Genomic DNA, 18,726 nt, shown 5'->3' on the forward strand with positions numbered 1-18,726 from the left:
ATTCCTGGTGGTGATAGCTTCAGTTATTTAGTTTAGGTGACATCTCTCACTTTAAAGTTAGTATTTTATCTTTGAAATTAATAAGTATCCTGTAGCAAGGTACATTGAATCTATGTAATTGTTCTATTACTCTTTAAAGTTTCACCCACTGCCATCAGATGTGATCCTGGTGAGAGAAACAAAGCGGACATATAAGTTGTCCGATGTGCATGTCTAACAGACTTCACATTTTTAGAAGATTAGAAGGCAGAAGAAAGACACTAACATAAGTTGAATACAGAAGTGAATGATAAATCTATAAAAATAGTGTTATGGAAAAACAGTCAAAAAAAGAATGTACAATGTGAAAAATGCTAAGACAGTTCTTTATCTTCTACTCCCCAAAAGGAAATTAAAAAAAAAAAAAAAGGCCAGTGTGACCGAGATAGTGAGACAGGAATCAAGAAATTATGTCATGTGAGAAATGGCTAGAGGCGATGGGCATATTTACCTTGGAGACAGCTGAGTGGAAAGAGTTGGTACTGAGCTTGATGTTCATTAAGGTGTTTAAGTGAAGGCTGGATGACCATCTGCCAGAGTTTTGTGATTAATGTGAGGTTATTTTTCCAAGTAGCCTCAAAAAGCTTCATTTCTTTAGAATTATGTTGTTAAGCCTGCAAATACTAGACATTCTCCTAAGAAAGGTAAAGGTGATTTCATATTCTCAGTCTGATAGCTATGAATGGACATCTAAAATAATGTTGGGACAGAAGATCAGTAATGGTATAGTTGGCCATCAATCACTGGATCTAAATGACATTTATGGAATTTATCCAACAACACAATCTGCAGTGTGTCTCAAGCTCACATGGAGCATTCACCAAGATGGACCACATCCTGGACCATAAAACATACGTTAACAAATTTAAAAGAATAGATAATCATTCAGAGTGTGCCCTCAGACCACAATAGTATTAACCTAGAAATCAATAACGAAGATAACTAGAAAATCCCTGAAGAGTTGGGCATTAAATAACACTTCTCAGTAACACAGGAGTCAAAGAAGAAATCTCAAGAGAAAAAAGATTTTGAACTGAATGAAAATTAAAAAAACATTGAGATCAAAGTTGTATACTCTGATCCTCAGCTTTCATTTTTATTTGTGTATTTAAAAATTTTTTTTTTAGTTATAGCCATGAAAAATGATGTATGTCATACTTAAGGTTTCTGTTTTGTCCCAAGTTCTTAAAAATCCTTCTTTCTTTTATTTTTATGTTTCTTTTCTTCTAGGTAACTCTGTTCCACAGGATATTTGCTGTATGGCAGCTGATGGGAGGCTAGTCTTTGCTGCATATGGGAATGTTTTCTCTGCATTTGCCCGTAATAAAGAGGTTTGTATTACTGGACTGTTTTAATTTGTTTGTCTTCTGTAAAAAAAAAACTCAGTATTTATTGTCATGGTAGTTGACGAAACTGTAATGTTGCTTTTCTTCACTTGGGGCACCCTTCAAATCTACAGAGCATGTTTCTATGTATATTCAGTTTTCTAGAGGGAAGGAACATTAATTTTATCAAATTCTCAGAAGACATAGTTAAAAATTCTAGCTCAATTCCAGTTTCCTTTACCAGGGATAAATGTCAGAATTACTTGGACTGCTGCTTCAAAATTTTTTGCCCAGCCGAATCCTGCCTCTTGGAGCTTTTTACCTTATAGATTTGGTGGGGTAGGACTTGGACACGGTCTTTTGAAAAAGCTTCCTGCCAGATTCGTACTTGCAGCAATACTTTATGTGGATTGGCTTCTTTCTGAATATCTCAACACATGACTCTTTTCCAAAGCACCTGGTGTTTGCTGCCTACATGAAGAAAGCTAGAATCTCTTATTTTTTCCACTGCTAAGGAAGGATCTTTTGTGTTCTAAATCTACTATGTGGTTTTTAAGTTTGTTCTGGGACAACTAACTGGGAGGTGACCAGGTTGTAGTGGTCGAGCATGAAAGAGGAAGTGGCAGTAGGGGTGTCTAGCTAGCCGAGCGATGATGTCACTGTACTTAACAGAGTTTGACTTGGACTAAGGTTTGTTCCCTAAGCCATCCATCACCACTACTTATGGCAGAGGAAGATAACTTATCTGTGGAATTCTTAAATGGCAGTGTTTGGGTTTTTAGAGAGTCAGGAAAAATGTCAGTGTTTTAACCAAATATTGCAGTTTTCCCTGGGGTATTTAAATTTTTCCACACGGTAGAAAAATATCAGAAAACCAGTTGTTAGTCCAGACTTGTAATATGATCCCAACAGGAGATAGAATGTACTCCAGGTGGTTCAGGTGAGGAGATTTTAATGCAGGAATGGTGTTTTGTGACAGGTGTGGTCAGCATAAGGGAGCAAAGTAGAAGTGGGGAGGCATCAGAGACTATCCAACTGTGGGAAGCTGTTACCAATCCTAGGGTCAAGGAGCAAGGAGAAGATACAGCGTTAGTAGAGCGTGGGCAGAACCGAATCCGTGGAGAAGGGGCTGTAGTCATGGAGGGATACAGCAACTCTATGGGTAAGGGTCTCTGCTTCAAAGCGGAAGGGTGTAGGGAAGAGGTGTCCTGACGTCCCTTCTCACATCTGGAAGCCAGCTGGCAGGGAAGCTGCTAGTGAGACAGTCTGTAGAGGTCAGCCTCCTAGAGCAACCCACATCTCAAGGATGCGTGGAATTGCACTAGCTGAATCGGGCAAGGGTGCATGCCCCTCACTAACCTCAGGTGGGAAGTAGTTGGGCCCCGGAGGTTGAGTGAGCAGATGAGTATGCCTGGTTTCTTACTATTTGTTAATCTTAACCACTGAGCCACCAGGGCTCCTTTGCAAAGGCCTAGAGGGGTGAAAAAACTTAGAGGGCTCAATGAAGGGGAAGAAGGGCAATGGAGGAGTAAAGTTGGCACAAGTAGGGGAGATGTGGGCAAGGGCAATCACACAGACCTTATTATTGAACTGGTTGAGGGGCCAGGTGAACATGCCTGGTTGCTTGGTATTTATTAATCAAACCTTGGGTGATCAAAAGTTGACTGCATTTCTTAGTACTAGCATCTACAGAATCAGCATGCTTGTAAGCTATTATGAATAATAATGGTGAGCGAGTAATAATAAGAAACTCTTTAATTTGTAGATAGTGCATACCTTTACAGGTCATAAGGCAGAAATCCACCTTTTGCAGCCATTTGGAGATCACATTATCTCTGTTGATACTGACAGCGTTCTTATTATTTGGCATATATATTCAGAAGGTAAGAATTAAGTATTTTATTTGCTTTATGTTTGGACAGTATATAGGTAAATAAAATTTGAGTTCACATATGGGTATATGTGAACATTGTACCAGAGATTTCACGTGTAAACAGTAAAAAGAAAAAAAATTTTTTTTGGATAGAATCTTTAACATGCATGAAAAAAAAAGGTTCTAAGTAGGAAACAGGCAATTTTAGTCAGCTAGTTCAGCTAACTACTTATAACCTGTTTAAGATGTTTATCTCAACTAGTGTATTTTCCACTGCAGTTCTATGTTTGATGACTCTTCTCTGGAGGGAGTGTTGATACATGTTTATACCTGAGTAATTTTTGGCTGGCATTTTGACTGTGTAGTAAAGGAAATTATAGTTCTAAACTTGAAGATTCTGTAATCTGAAGTAAAATATACAGCCTTTTCTGAGAACTTGAGTCAGTTCCTTTCACTATCCATTCACTGGGATGTGTTTATGACACTGAACCATGTTTATGGGGCTATGAATTTTCAAGCTAGGAGCTTATTACCAGACCATCCCCATTTTCCATAATAATAGGCTGTGGGTCTAGCATGAATTAAAATGTTTAAGTTCTTTAATCTGCTTATATCACCTCTTGATTTTGATTGCATAATTTTATTTTTAGTGGAAGTTATAGAGATTGCCCTTTTAGGAGTTTCTCCATGTCCTTGTTCAAAATAGTCACTCTTCCTTGTTTTATCTTTGTTCTAGTATAGTAAACAGAATTCCGGATGTGTTCCTTGTGTGAATAGATGTTCAATGGCCTTTTCTAAGGTTACAGGATAGTTTTTCTAGTCCAACAGGCTTTCTGCTGACGCCAGCACATTGAACCAGTGTCTTCAGGGAGCTAGCTGTTTATAAGGACTTTAAATAAGACTGCTAGTTTTACTTAGAGAGGGGGATCTTTTGTAATACATTCAAAGTAAAGATTGCATAATTTTCACTTATATGTCTGTTTATTGAACTGGAATGTAGATACCCCTGAGGGTATGCAGCAGTGTGCTAGACAATATGTGAAAGCAAAGGTTAAACGAAGTGTGTCTTTTTTTATACTCAAATTTATTGCGAGGTATGGGGTGAAATTTTTTTAATCGTGGATGAAGTACGAAGTAGAAAAAATTCATACAGGAATTTTAAAGGCAACATGTAAAATTTCAAAGAATTTTTCACTCTTACTGCAAGTGACAATGGGCTGTGCCTTCCTGGACTCCGTAGAGTTATAAGCTCTTTTCCCGTTAGGGGTTTTGTGGGAATGTGTTAGAAACACCATTCTTAGTTTCATTGAAGCCCACCTCTTACTTTTTATATCCTTACTGTATGTCCTTAAATGGCTTGTTAAGCTTTCTAGGCGTTTGGCTTTTCACTCCCTGGAAATGCTCAGTTTAAGTGTTTTACTTGGAATATGCATTCTGCCTCTTGATCAAATTTTTAAAACATTAAAGATGACCTCTAGGATTATTTTTTTAAATCCTTATTTTTCTTTTCTGTAAACCAATTTTGCAGTGAATTAAATTTTTAGTAGTATTTGTATTAGAACTTTTAGAAAATTTTTAGCAGTTTCCAAATTAGATTTACAAGTTGCCCTTCATCACATTTATTTAATTCCTCAAGGAATATTTTTATAAATTAAAATATGAATTTTAATTTATATTAGGATATGAATCTGTGATATGAAAGACTTCTTTTAACTGATAAGTATATGGGTATATGAAAAATATTCTGAACTGTTTTATAAGAAATAATTGTTATAACTTTCATTTTTTGTAGAAGAGTACCTGCAGTTGACTTTTGACAAATCGGTATTTAAGATTTCTGCAATTTTGCATCCAAGTACCTACTTAAATAAAATACTTCTTGGTAGTGAACAAGGAAGCCTACAGTTGTGGAATGTGAAATCCAAGTAAGCGCTTTACTTAGAAAATAATATAAATAGTTCCCACCTTACCCTCATCCCTCATCTACTACTTCTTAACATGTACTTAAGTCTCACTGAGAGACTTATGTATTTATTTAAAGAACATTCAATAACTATACCTGCTTCTGGAGTTATTGTTCATGCATCATATATGTGAAAGCTGGCATATGGTCCTAACACATGGTAGGCAATTTCCTCAATGCTAATTGAAAAGTTATACACATGCACACACACACATACACACGCACACACAAGCGTACATACTAGTGGTCCAGTAACTCTGAAGAACATCATATAAACCAAAACCAAACTCATTTTCACTGAGTCGATTTTGACTCATGGTGACCCCATGTGTGTCAGAGTAGAACTATGCTCTGTAAAGCTTCCAGTAACTGATTTTTCAGAAGTAGATCTCTAGGCCTTTCTTCCAAGGTGCCTCTGGGTGGATTTGGACCTCTGACCTTTTGGTTAGCAGTTGAGTTCATTAACTGTACCACTCAGGGACTCCAGTTATAGAGAAGGCTCTGGTAAAGTAACATAAAAGCCTTCAGAAAATAATAATTATGTGATATAACTGAACACTTTCTAGTTTTCGATAAACTAAGAGGGAAGGGCAAGGCAAACAAATCAGTGTTAACGTAGTATCAAACTAAACCTGTTGCTGTTGAGTCGATTCCGACTCAAAGCAACCCTGTAGGACAGAATAGAACTGCCCCATAGGGTTTCCGAGTAGTGACAGGTGGATTTGAACTGCTGACCTTTTGGTTAGCAGCCAAGCTCTTAACCACCGTGCCACCAGGGCTCCTAATGTACTACTAGCATTTAGAAATGATTTTTGGGGTAAAAATACTTCATCATCCACCACAAACGTAACAAATATCTGCTTTTGTATTCTTGTGTAGCTGAAGGGCTAGATAAATGATTTTGAATTTGTTTTTTAACATTTATCTAGAGAAAAAGATGGGAGCTCAGACTTCTTGTATAGCTTAAAGAAAGCAAAGCAAGCAAGAAATGGACCATCTAGATTGTCCTTTCCAAAGCCCTTATATTGGAAAGGGAAAATAAAGATTATCAAAGGTTTTGTGTTTATCCTAGTTCTTAGTTTTAAATCCATGTTTTAGTTCATTTTAATAACTGTCATTGACTACCTACTGTGTGCTAGGCTCAGGGATAATAAATGTCTGAGATATCATCTTTGTCCTTTAGGTTATCTGCTTAATTCTTTATGTGGTGTTTATATTCTTTATTGTACATTAAGTATCCCTTGGATAATTATTGAGTGTGCTCTCTCTGTGCCTATTTATAGGATTTAATAAATTTTTGATACTTTAATGATTATCATTGTAAAGATTTCAGATATCTTGGTTTGCTCAATGGACTTATTTATCATTTATGACTTGATTCTGAAATATAGAGCAGCATCACTATTCTGTAACAGCTACATAGCAAGATTATCACTATAATTAAAATATATTCCCTTTTATGATGATATTTCTAGAAACTGTGGTGAAAAGTAAGATCCACCTAAATTCTTAGTTTTTTGTTTTTTTCAATGAAGTCTACAATAGAAAGTGCTTTTTACTCATATATATATTTTTTCCCTACTTGAACATCTAATTTACTAAAGATGTGGCATAGCATAGTTTTTAACAGCTTGGGGTCTGGAATTGGCCTGTCTGTTCCTACAACTTATTAATCATGTGACCTTAGTCTAATTACTCCACATCTCTGCCTCAGTTTCTTTAGCTGGAAAATGGTGTTAATAGAATCAACCTTGTGGGATTGTTTTGAATATTAAACAAATTAATATGTGTACTTATAGTGAGTGTCTGGCAGAGGAAGTACTTAATAAATATTACTTGTTATTATTTTACTTTATAACATATAGTTTATTTTGTTTTCCTCAAGGGAAAAAAAAAATAGCTTTCAACTATTTTTCTTCTTGTAGTAAACTTCTGTATACATTTCCAGGATGGAAAGTTGGAGTGACAGCTCTTCAGCAGGTTTGTATTTTTCTGTTACATCAAAGAATAAACAAAGTTAGTAGTAGGATCTTCTAGTTTCAGGAGTCAACCATATTTGTAGACTTAAAGACAAAATAATATTTAACTTAATTTATCTTTATAGCTGATAGTTTGAAATAGCATTTTGGAAATGTAATTGAAAACAGGTAATGCCTTTGTCCGTAAACATTTGTGGAAACCTTGGTGCTTGGAGTTAGGCTGTAGATCTGTGCTTGTTATGGAACTTGTGTTTACCAGTCATTCTGCAAGCATGTAGTCCAGTGCCTTGTGCATAGTGGAGATGAGTTGTTCAATAAAGCAAGGGAGCTAGTAGGTCTTACAAAGAGAAATTTGTGAGGATGTTGAGATTTATGGTTTGAAGTATTGAGGACAAGCCCCTGACGTTGGATTCAACTCTGGGCTCTTTCAGAAAAGAGCTGCTTTTTGTTGTTTATGTATCTGCAAAACCTGTATAATTAACAAACATATGTATGCAGAGAATTTGGCAAGTATGTTAGACATATAGAGCCAATGTGCCCTTGTCCTGAATATCCGTTGCCAGTAACTGGCCAATTTACATGCATTCTATGTCTTTTCACAGCTACCATCAACCTTGCTCAGCCTTCCCTTACCCAGGAAACCCCTAAGGTGTCAGATTTGATTAGTTCCTTTGAGGGCAAGGAGCATATTTGGTTTAATATCCCCAGCCTTCTACACAGGGTTTGATGCATAGTAGGCTTTTGATGGCAAATCAGTAAGTGTTTAGTCTGATTCCATTTTATGTTATTGGGCATTGATCTTCTGTGCTAAAATAGAGAAACTCATAATACAGCCTGTAAGACCACCGTATAAAGGAAGAATCATAGAATGTTAGAGATAGAAGAGACTAATTTCAAGTTATTTTGCCTTTTAGCATAGTTTACAGGTCCCCCCCCCCCATTTTGCTTGGAGAAAAAATTATTTATTTCCTTTGCAGTTGGCCTTTTATGGTACCTTTTATGGTGAACCATAATGTTTTCTACGAATTGTCCCCTTTTTCTGTGTCTATCCAGTCAATGATCTGTAGCAATTTCACACGCCAGCTTCTTTTTCTGTTGTGTCAGCTACGGTGTGAAGATAGGGAAGGGATGGTGGCTGGCAGATCTGCAACTGGGGAGTAACTTGAAAAAAATCATTTCTAAATAATTTCATGCTAAATAGCAATTAAGATGCGCCAGAATGACAATATTTGTTTTTTGCCGTGTTTAGGAAGACATTCCATTATTTTGTTAGATAACGTATGAATAATAATGCATCAGGATAATTAAAGCTATTCTTATTAAGAAAATAATAAGTTTAGTAATTAATTTTCAGGCACCAGCTGTGGATGTTGTTGCAGTGGGTCTTGTGTCAGGTCAGGTTATCATTCACAACATTAAGTTCGATGAAACACTAATGAAATTTCGTCAAGACTGGGGACCTATTACTTCGATTTCATTTCGCACAGGTAACTTATTTATTGATAGGCGTAAAAAACATTTAAATGCATTTCGTTGAAGGTTATAGAAGTTTTCTTAACAGATATTGTCTTGTAATTTAGCAGAAATAAATGAAATACTGAAGTAGAAGGAGCCAAAGGAATATGACTACAATACTGGTGTATATCATGGGTGTATCTTCTTAGTCTTTTCTGATTTTATATTTATGGCTTAAAATGGTGGAGAGAAGAATTGTAAAGTTTTGTTGTTTGAGAGTGCATATGGGGTTGGCATAAGTCTGAGTCGACTTGCCAGCCACCGCTTTTTAAGTTTTTCTTACTGTATTTTATTTAATAACAGATGGTCATCCAGTAATGGCAGCTGGAAGCCCATGTGGCCATATTGGACTCTGGGATCTAGAAGACAAAAAATTAATCAATCAAATGAGAAATGCACATTCTACAGCAATTGCCGGACTGACGTTTCTCCATAGAGAGCCACTTCTTGTCACAAATGGTGCTGACAACGCCCTCAGGGTATTATGAGTATTGTTGTTATCACCTTATAACTGGCCCATCTAACCTACCCTTTGGGTTATTACCGGCCCGCTTTAATATATCCGCCTTGAACCTAGAAGATAGAAGAAATATGGGATGAGGTATGGGTATAAATGAAATACAAAGAATAGTGGGTGAGAAAGTGAGAAAAATGTGGTACCTTATTATCACCACCCCAGCCCCCACTCCCCGCAGTGTGCAGATAGCACATTACGGAAGAACCTTGCCTTTTTATTTCTTGGCAGATATGGATATTTGATGGTCCTGTAGGTGAAGGTCGGCTGTTGAAATTCAGAATGGGGCATAGTGCTCCTCTTACCAAAATCAGATATTATGGACAAAATGGACAACAAATTCTTAGCGCAAGTGAGTTTCTCCTATTTGTTACTAGTTTATTGCAAGCTGGGTGTTCAATATTTCATTAGATTTAGTATTTACACCATTTTAGATTCAAATTCCCCTTTGGTTGATTTGGAAATCCGAGTAAAACTGAGGCAGTTCTTTGTGACTAGTTTTGGAAACACTGGATGATGCTACCTTAGTTGTCACTCTGTTGACAAATCCTGAGACAGAATGTCAGATGCTGAAAATGTGCTCATTGCATCTTCCACTAATAACCCGTTGAAAATTCTTAGTACTTCATTTTATCCTTTCTTCGTAAGTGGCATCCTATGCCCACTTGAATATTCTAATGTAGTTTCTGGCTTTCACTTTAAGGTGTCCCGAATTGTAACTTAGAGTTTTTTATACAATCTAATTTTATAAGTTCCGTGACTTAAATGAGCACTGTTTTGGTGAAGCTTGATTAGGAATTTTTTGTTATATCAACAGGTCAAGATGGAACTCTTCAGTCATTTTCCACGATACATGAAAAGTTTAATAAAAGCTTGGGACATGGTAAGTCATTTACAAGACTGAAAAAAAAGCTGTTGGTCACTAAAACATTTCAAGGTTCTGTGAGAAAACTGGAGGTTTTGCCACTAAATTTCATGGGTGAAATTTGGCTGAAGTAAAAACCGTGTATAGAGGAGTTAATGAGATTCCTAAGATACAGAGTTGCTATTGTATCAGTTGAGGTGCTGTTGTAAGATTATTGAATACAGTTAGACACCTTGGGTGGTAAAAACATACTGTTGCCACCCAAAAGACGTTAACGTCGACTTAACTTGAGCAGTCTGTGGAGTGCAGAATTTTGAAGATGAAGGGAAGGTTAGGGCATCAGAAAAGCAAGCAATGTCTAATCTTTTTGCTGTAAAAGGCTCATTGTATTCGTTTTCCCTTTGGGTGATTTCCAGCTTTTGAAAGATTTTGTTTGCTAAACAAAAATGTTTTTAAGTTTTATTAATAAAACTTTTATTTTCTTATATTTTTAAGTGGCTATCCTGGTATTCATGAGTATATATGCTTCTGGATTAATTTTAAGATTTTTTCTTTAATTAAAATCCAACATAATTCCCTTTGGAATTAAAGAGATGTGATATCTCTAAGAATTTTCTCATTTAGGAATGTGATATATCCTCATTTGAGTTGTTTTTTATGTTCCTCGGTGAAGTTTTTTAATTTCCTTCATGTTCGTCCTACATACATGATTATTCAGTGGCATTGTATGTATAGATATAGATTTGCTATTATGAATGTAATGTTTGTTTCATTTTTGTTCTAACTGGTTACTGTTGCAGTGTAGGGAATTGAATGATTTTTTTATGTTGTTTCTATATCTGGCCCCAATGAAACAATTATTACCGGTAATTATTTGGTTGATTCTTTTGATAGACATGAGTATATTACAGTCACATTTGCAAATAATGAAAATTTTGCCTCCTTTTGTAAATTACTTATTCCTCATATTTCATTTTCTTGACTGATTGTATAGGCTAAACTTCACAAGTGATTATAGTGGTGATAATAAAATCTTTGTTTTGCTCCTGACTGAAATAGGAGTGTCTGAACTTTATAGTTCATGTGACATTGAATAGCTTTTGTGCACATTTTTTATTAAGAAGGATTTCCCCTCTCCTCCAACCCCCAGGATTAATAAATAAAAAGAGAGTCAAACGGAAAGGACTTCAGAATACCCTGTCAGTGAGACTTCCGCCCATAACAGAGTTTGCAGCGGGTAATTAAGTTCATACTTTGTTTTGAGAAGTTCTGCTTTGTCATTCGTTTCCTGCTGAGTGTTGCTTCATTTCCTCCAATCCATAAGGGAGCCCCACGCACATACTAAATACTCTGTGAAGACTAAAAATGAGTTATTTATGATGTAGACTAGTTATCTAATAGTTTTAGGCTTTGCTCTTCCCTTTAAGAGCCATTTATAAACAATTATTGATTTTATAGCTTTTTTTTTCTATCATGGTGATGTAATTAAAGTTAATGATGTGAAAAGGTAAGAAATGGAAGAGCAAAACATGATAACATAGAACTCTGACTTAAGACCTAAAAAGAAGTGATTTTTAGAAAAATGTAGATAGATAATGGGATTGCCAAGTGAAAATGATTATAGGAAATAACTGCAGACACCATTTCCATTTCAAGATTACTGCTGGAAACCCTGGTGGCTTAGTGGTTAAGTGCTACAGCTGCCAATGAAGAGGTCAGCAGTTCAGATCCGCCAAGTGCCCCTTGGAAACTCTATGGGGCAGTTCTACTCTGTCCTGTAGGGCCGCTATGAATCAGAATCGACTCGGTGGCAGTAGGTTTGGTTTTCGGTTTAGGTAACAACCTTTAGCCCTGGTGGCCTGGTGGTTAAAGTGGTCCATTGCTAACCAAAAGGTTGGCGGTTTGAAACCTCCAGTGGCTCCAAGGGAGAAAGATGTGAGAGTCTGCTTCCCTAGAGATTTACAGCCTTGGAAACCCTATGGAGTTGGCTATGAGTTGGAATTGACTCAACAGCAGTGGGTTTGGTTTTTTGGGTGGGTAACAACCCTATGAGTAGGAATGAACTCTACAGCCAACAGGTTTGGTTTTTTTTAACAACTTTGTCAGTGGTAATTCTTTACTTTAACCTTGACCGCCCTTCTGCCTGTTTGCTTTCTTAGAGGCTGGGTGGTCTTTCTAAATGCACATCTGATCATGTCACTCATCTGCTTAAAATCTTTCAGTGGCTTCTTGTTGTTTTTACATTAAAGCCCTCTCTCCTTAACACAGCTTTTATGGCCCTTTGTAATGTGATCCAATTGCCTTCCCCTCTTCCCACCCCTCCCAAGAAAATGCTTTACGTACTTGCTGTGCTTACTTTTGTTCAATTATTCTTGAGCACCTTGGTTAATTTCTATTTGTTTTACCTCTTCTTCCAGGGAGCCATTTAACACTCTCCTAAAATCTTTTAGTAAAAATTCCAGAGTGATCTTTTGAGACACTATCATATTTATTGTAATATCTTCTAATCAGTATTTCTCCTTAGGTGGTAAGCTTACTTGCTAATGCACAAAATAGGGATGACCTGTTTATTTTATCATCGTATCCCTGGTGCCTGATGATAACATGCAATATTGGATGCTCGATAAATAATAGGTTAATGAATGAATGAGAAAATGAAAAGAAAGTTGATTTGTGATTTTAATTATGTTTTAGAGGAAACTCGTGAGAGTGACTGGGATGGTATCATTGCTTGCCATCAAGGTAAGCTGTCTTGCTCAACGTGGAACTATCAAAGATCTACAATAGGCGCTTACTTTCTCAGGCCAAAAGAGTTGAAGACAGATGACATAACTGCAACAGTAAGTGAACTTGTTTGTAAGGACATTTTCTCCTTTAGCAGTGTCCTGTGGTATTCTTGTTATACTCAAGTTTACTAATGATAATAATGGTTGAAAGAACATAATTTAACATTATCCCTTATTAATGTTCATTTTTCCAGCTTGCAAAGAATTATTATTTTACGTTGAAGTTAAGCCTTCATTGACTATACCTACTCCTCACTGACATGGTTAGTTTCCAAAGACCAGGTTGTTATGTGAGAGTTGGGACTGTGCCTGGTCTTGGGCACCAGAATCCCACCCCTTCCACCCTTACTGCCTGTTGGGTTTCCCTGGTGGAGATGCATGTGGTGCAGTGGGCCCCTCTTCCTCACCACCATGGGGCCTGCGGGAATTGGGGGTGGTGGATTGCCTACCACCTCAGGAGCTTCAGGGGCCCACCATCAACTATCTAGGCCTCGGCTCTCCACCTTCCCACTCCACTGGCCGTGTAGAGTGTAGACGGGCCTAGGTAGTAGGAGGCTCCCAGGCCTGTGAGCAGGTAAGGCCTGGCCACCTGGGCCTGGTGGAGGCTGCAGAGTTGGCAGAGAGACCCCTTTGGAAGAAGAGACTTCTCAGCCCCCCGCCCAACTCCTGTGTATGGCCTCAGTCCATCTCACAAACCTTGACCTCCTCTTCCCCCTCTCCCCTTGGCTCCTTGTTAATGCGCAAAGTAATCGGATAGTAGATTTATCACTGTTACAAATGTGAAACATATAATGAGAGAGATGGTAAGTGAAGAGTAGGTGTATAAGTAATATTTTTGTTACTTTAATTTCTAATTAATATGGGATTACAGTACCCTTTGAAGATGATTCCAGTGTTTATCAATATAATTTCTTACCTGAATTATGTTGTATAGAGTACCATATTTAATGAATGTGGATCTTAAAGTCTTTCTCTCCCATTTTTCCTTTGTTTTCTTGATATATAAGATTTAGCTAAACTTGTGATGAGTTATAGGTACAGAAGTTATTTAAACCCTTTATCTCTTATTATATTTCTCTCTTGTGAAAAGTGTATTTACAATAGAAATTCTGATTGAGTTATCTGAGCCCTTTTTAAATAGAGCTTTGAGATGCCAATATTTACTTAAAAATTCTTACTCCTCCTTTGGAATTTTATTTTTGTTTTCTTTTGTGAATGTCTAAGTCTTTTTTCATAGGTTGAGGCTAAACTAGACGTTTTCTAGTCATTGCCTCACATATTTCCATCCTAATTACATCATTTAAAATACTGTGGGCTTTTTCCTTGGATGTTCTACTTGATGGTATGTTTTCTACTTTATATTCAGCTGTGGAAGCAATTATAAAAGTAAGGTAAAGAGAAATTGGGCAATGGGATGCTTTGGCTCTTGTACTTTTGTGGATAAATTTAAAATTTAAGGCCAGCAGATGATACAATTCTCAACTTTGTAAATTTCTGTTGAGTTAATTTTGGTTATATTTTTTGTACAGAAATTTCTGTATACTTATTAGGGAGATAGAATCAAGCAGGTTTTTCTTCTATACCCAAATAAAATTACATTAATAAATCAAGTATATAAGAAAATTAATTAAGCAGTTCATGAGGTAATTAGTAGATAGACAATACCATAAAGTGCGATAAAAATGTTAGTTGTTTTTTTCTGTGTCATTTGTGTTTAAATTTTTTTTATTCTCTTTTTTTTATAGGCAGTGGATATAACTTCTTGTGGCAACTTTGCTGTAATCGGCCTCTCATCAGGAACTGTAGATGTGTATAACATGCAGTCTGGGATACATCGAGGAACTTTTGGCAAGGAACATGGTACTGAACTGGCCCTTTTACTTGTTTTTTTTTTTTCTTCTTTTTATAACTAGACAGACACAGGAATAATAATATTTATTAAATCCTTAAGTCCCAGAAGTTTTGGTACGAGTTTTAGATTTGTTATCTTTGATAAGCCCCAGGTTGGAATGCAGGTAGTCCCAGATTTATGACGTATTCAAGTTACAACAAACCACACTTATGACCATCTGTTTTTTGTTTTGTTTTGTACAACTTATCTTTAGTAATAGGTACTACATACGGTGTTACAGTGTGTAATTTGCTGATATTATTCTCAGATGTTCACTTGCAGGTGTTCAAAGATTGGATTTATAAAGATATTGATAATAAAAGATAGTAATAATGAAAAGTAAAAAAAGAAAGATGTGACTCACGACAGAGTCATATCAGAATGGCACCCCATCGTAAGTCGGGGACTACCTGCACTCAAAATGAAATCATAAATACACCAAAGAAAAGTGGATGTTATGCAGATTACATTTTTGGTTTTTTCTCCTTGCATTCAACCAAAAATCTTAGCTGTTTTTTGGAATCTTGTGCATGGCATCAACCTGATGAATTTTCTAGTGTTTACCTGAGCATATAATAATTAAGAATCCTCTCCCTGTCTCAAAAATCCAGATTAATTACAGGGTTTTGGGAGATATAAGTAGTGGGAGCCTAGATATTTGGATAAAGAAATTGTTATTTGTATACCATTGAGAAAGACACGCCAATTTGATTTTTTTTTTTCTTTCTTTCAACGTACACTTTAAAGCTCATAAAGGATCTGTTAGAGGTGTTGCAGTGGATGGATTAAACCAGTTAACAGTTACAGCTGGTAGTGAAGGATTACTCAAATTCTGGAACTTTAAAAACAAGATTTTAATCCATTCTGTGAGCCTCGATTCATCTCCAAATATGATGCTGCTACATAGGGACAGGTAAACATTTTCTTTTAATGATAATGATGATAGATTTTCTTCTTGATGTTTTAGGTAAAAGTTCTTAATTTAAGTAAACTACGTAATTCACCAAGTGGGAAAAAAACCAGATTGTTCCAATAAAGAATAGTATGTTGCATAATTCCCCCAAGGTATATTTATCAAAATTAAAGTGCATGTGAGATTGATTTTAGGATTTTTTTGTTTATTGAAACTCGTGTGTTTTTCTTGCTAGTGGCATTCTGGGACTCGCCTTGGATGACTTCTCCATCAGTGTTCTGGACATAGAAACTAGAAAGGTTGTCAGAGAGTTTTCTGGACACCAAGGCCAAATAAATGACATGGTAAAAAAAACTTCAGATATTTAAACAAAACTTGACTCATTTCTGATTTTATTAGGGTTTAAAATGTCCAGATAATTAAAACTCTTATCCTTTAATAGCCTTAAATATATCATTTACAATTTAAAAAATATGTAATTTGGAGGCTAATTTTAAAAGGAGAGATTTTTTTTTAAGGAAAATTTAAAATTCAAAGTTTAATATTTCTCAGAGTTGATGCCATCAGATTAATAGCATAAATCCTACAGTTCATCTTTTTCTCTTAAACTCTAAACAAGGCCAAAATATACTTTGCAGAATGAATGATCCATTGATACCTACATATGTCAGCTTTTAGTTAATATTAAAGTATGCCGAGAGAGCTTATTTTCTCTTTTTGTGCATACATAGAGGGTAGTAATAGGAGATTATCGACTCGATGGCGGTGGGTTTTTAATTTACCTGGAATATCCGTACTTGATTTGTTCTAATTTAGTGTCATTTCTTGAGTTTGTATATCTTAGCTCCAAAAGAGTTTATATTTTTGCTATTAGGTTGTTAAAGTGGAACGTACGGAATGGCAAAAAGTTTTAAAAGTATATGTTTCATTAAAAAAAACTAAATCGATCAGTTGAGAACTATATTAAATACCTGTTCTCATTTTGTAGATATCTTGATTTACTTGAAAATAGAAAAAATAAAAATAAAATTCTAACTCCTAAGTGCTACATTTTACTTATCAGTCCTCACACCAAAAACCAGAAATGGGCAGGGCATACCCTTTTCCTTTAAAATGGAAGAAAGAATCGGTCAAAAAATTGTGTTGCTCTGCAGATTGGAGATTGGCAGAATTAACCATCAAAGGATTTATTGTGATGGCATCTGTGGAAATGTGGGTGGGAATGGGGGTAAGTTGTGATGAAATAGCATTTTTGAAAACATCTGTCATTGTCAACTTGCTCTTCCTATTTCTTTCCTTTTTATACTTTCAACCTGTTTGTCTGGAGTCTGTCCTACTGAGTAATTCATTACTGTTGGTCATTTAAGTCTATGAGCATTTATAACATGACTTTACTTCTCAGAGTCATTTTTTACCATCCTTCACTGGCAGCACCACCCTTCTGAAATGAGTTTTTGGTACCTTGAGATTTGAGTTTTCACGATATTCACAGCAGCCTAATGAACAAATTAGTGTTCACATATTTCAATATCATGATTGCTGATATGGGTGATCATAACGCTCATGGTGTGTTTAGACTCTTGGGTCAACAGCCTTCTGCCATTACAGACCTTAAAGGTTTGGTGTGTCTTTCACATCTGTCCTCATTTAAGCCTCATAACACTATGTGCTGCAGACAAGTAGAGCTATTATTTCTTCGTTTTTATAGATATATAAAGGGTATAACTTCTTTAAGTAATATGAATGGATCACTATTTTAAATTTTTAAAACTTCCTTTCTGATTATAGTGATTTTTTAATTATATCTTAGACATAAAACATCGTTAAGGAAGAAAAGACGATTTTAACTGAAGCTATAAATAAGAGGACTTCTTATTTAGTAACCTTAATATTTTAAGAGAATCTGCATTTTCTATCCTCAAAACTGTATTGGTTTGAGTTAATTCTTAGAAAGCCAGTATAATATATAGACTTTTCAATGGAATATAGCTTTTATTGCTTTCACAAATATTTTGTAACTAAAATTAGTCTAACAAAATGTTTCTAATTATATGTTCTCAGAATAGCATTTTTAATGTTAAAAATAATTTGTAGTGGAATATAATTTGCTAATTGTCTCTAAATAAAAAGATTATAGGATGCAAATTAAAAATTGGCATGGTAATCTTTTTAAACTTTTTCTAATTTATGTAAAATCTTAATCCTCATCCAGATTTCAAATCAGTGGTATGTAAAGCATGATGTTTTCTTTTATATAAAATAAAGCAGTCTAAATTACAGTCTAAATTGTACTCAGTCAGATTTCTTAGTTTTTCAGTAAGTCTCATCTTTTCATTTCTTCTATTCTTTAGGCTATAATTGATATATGTAGCTATTTTGACATATATGTTATACTTTTTTTCTTTTTTTTTTAATAATTTAAAGGCTTTCAGTCCTGATGGTCGTTGGTTAATAAGTGCTTCGATGGATTGCTCTATTAAGACTTGGGATCTTCCATCTGGGTGGTGAGTTTATTTTTAAATCGCTAACCTCTCAGAAGGTTTCTCAGTATCGTTGCTTGTGGTTTTTATCTATACTTAATGGACTATGTGCTTTTTAAAAAAATGTTATTTTGTTGTTTAGAATATATGCAGCTAAACATATACCAATTCAGCACTTTCTCCTTGTACAATTAATTCAGTGACAGTGATTACATTCTTTGAGTTGTACAGCCACTCCCACCCTCCTTTTCTGAGTTGTCCTCCCTGATTAAAATAAACTCACTGCCCCGTAAGGTTCTTTGTCTTTGGAGTAGCTCTTGTCAATTTGATCCCATAGTTCTTAAAAGAGCGTAAGGCTGAAGGCAGACATTTTTCACTAGTTAACCTAAACTATTGTTTGATTTTAAGGAGACTTCAGGGGATATTTTTGGGTTTAAAGGTTTAAAGATGATGTGCTTTTTGAATATGAATGTATTTGGGGATTTTTCTAACCTGACTATATTTTATTCTTGGAATGTTTTTGATCTCTAAATAGCATGGGATGAGACATAAAAGATAATTGTGTAGAAAAATGGAACCTCCT

At 35.6% G+C, this 18,726-nt stretch overlaps 1 protein-coding gene across 2 annotated transcripts in view; it reads left to right on the forward strand.

The window, feature by feature from the left end:
* WDR36 (WD repeat domain 36) overlaps positions 1–18,726 on the forward strand; it is a 38,900-nt gene that overhangs the window by 3,816 nt on the left and 16,358 nt on the right. For both annotated transcript variants that reach the window (XM_049871870.1, XM_049871865.1), the window contains exons 3-16: positions 1,270–1,370; positions 3,130–3,247; positions 5,030–5,162; positions 7,126–7,180; positions 8,534–8,666; positions 8,998–9,173; positions 9,440–9,560; positions 10,026–10,091; positions 11,224–11,310; positions 12,768–12,913; positions 14,605–14,719; positions 15,498–15,663; positions 15,899–16,007; positions 18,088–18,167. In XM_049871870.1, the coding sequence (XP_049727827.1) occupies positions 1,270–1,370; positions 3,130–3,247; positions 5,030–5,162; positions 7,126–7,180; positions 8,534–8,666; positions 8,998–9,173; positions 9,440–9,560; positions 10,026–10,091; positions 11,224–11,310; positions 12,768–12,913; positions 14,605–14,719; positions 15,498–15,663; positions 15,899–16,007; positions 18,088–18,167 (1,606 nt within the window). The remainder of the gene's footprint in view (positions 1–1,269; positions 1,371–3,129; positions 3,248–5,029; positions 5,163–7,125; positions 7,181–8,533; positions 8,667–8,997; positions 9,174–9,439; positions 9,561–10,025; positions 10,092–11,223; positions 11,311–12,767; positions 12,914–14,604; positions 14,720–15,497; positions 15,664–15,898; positions 16,008–18,087; positions 18,168–18,726) is intronic.

Source organism: Elephas maximus, chromosome 2, assembly GCF_024166365.1.
Source record: "Elephas maximus indicus isolate mEleMax1 chromosome 2, mEleMax1 primary haplotype, whole genome shotgun sequence".
Taxonomy (NCBI): domain Eukaryota; kingdom Metazoa; phylum Chordata; class Mammalia; order Proboscidea; family Elephantidae; genus Elephas; species Elephas maximus.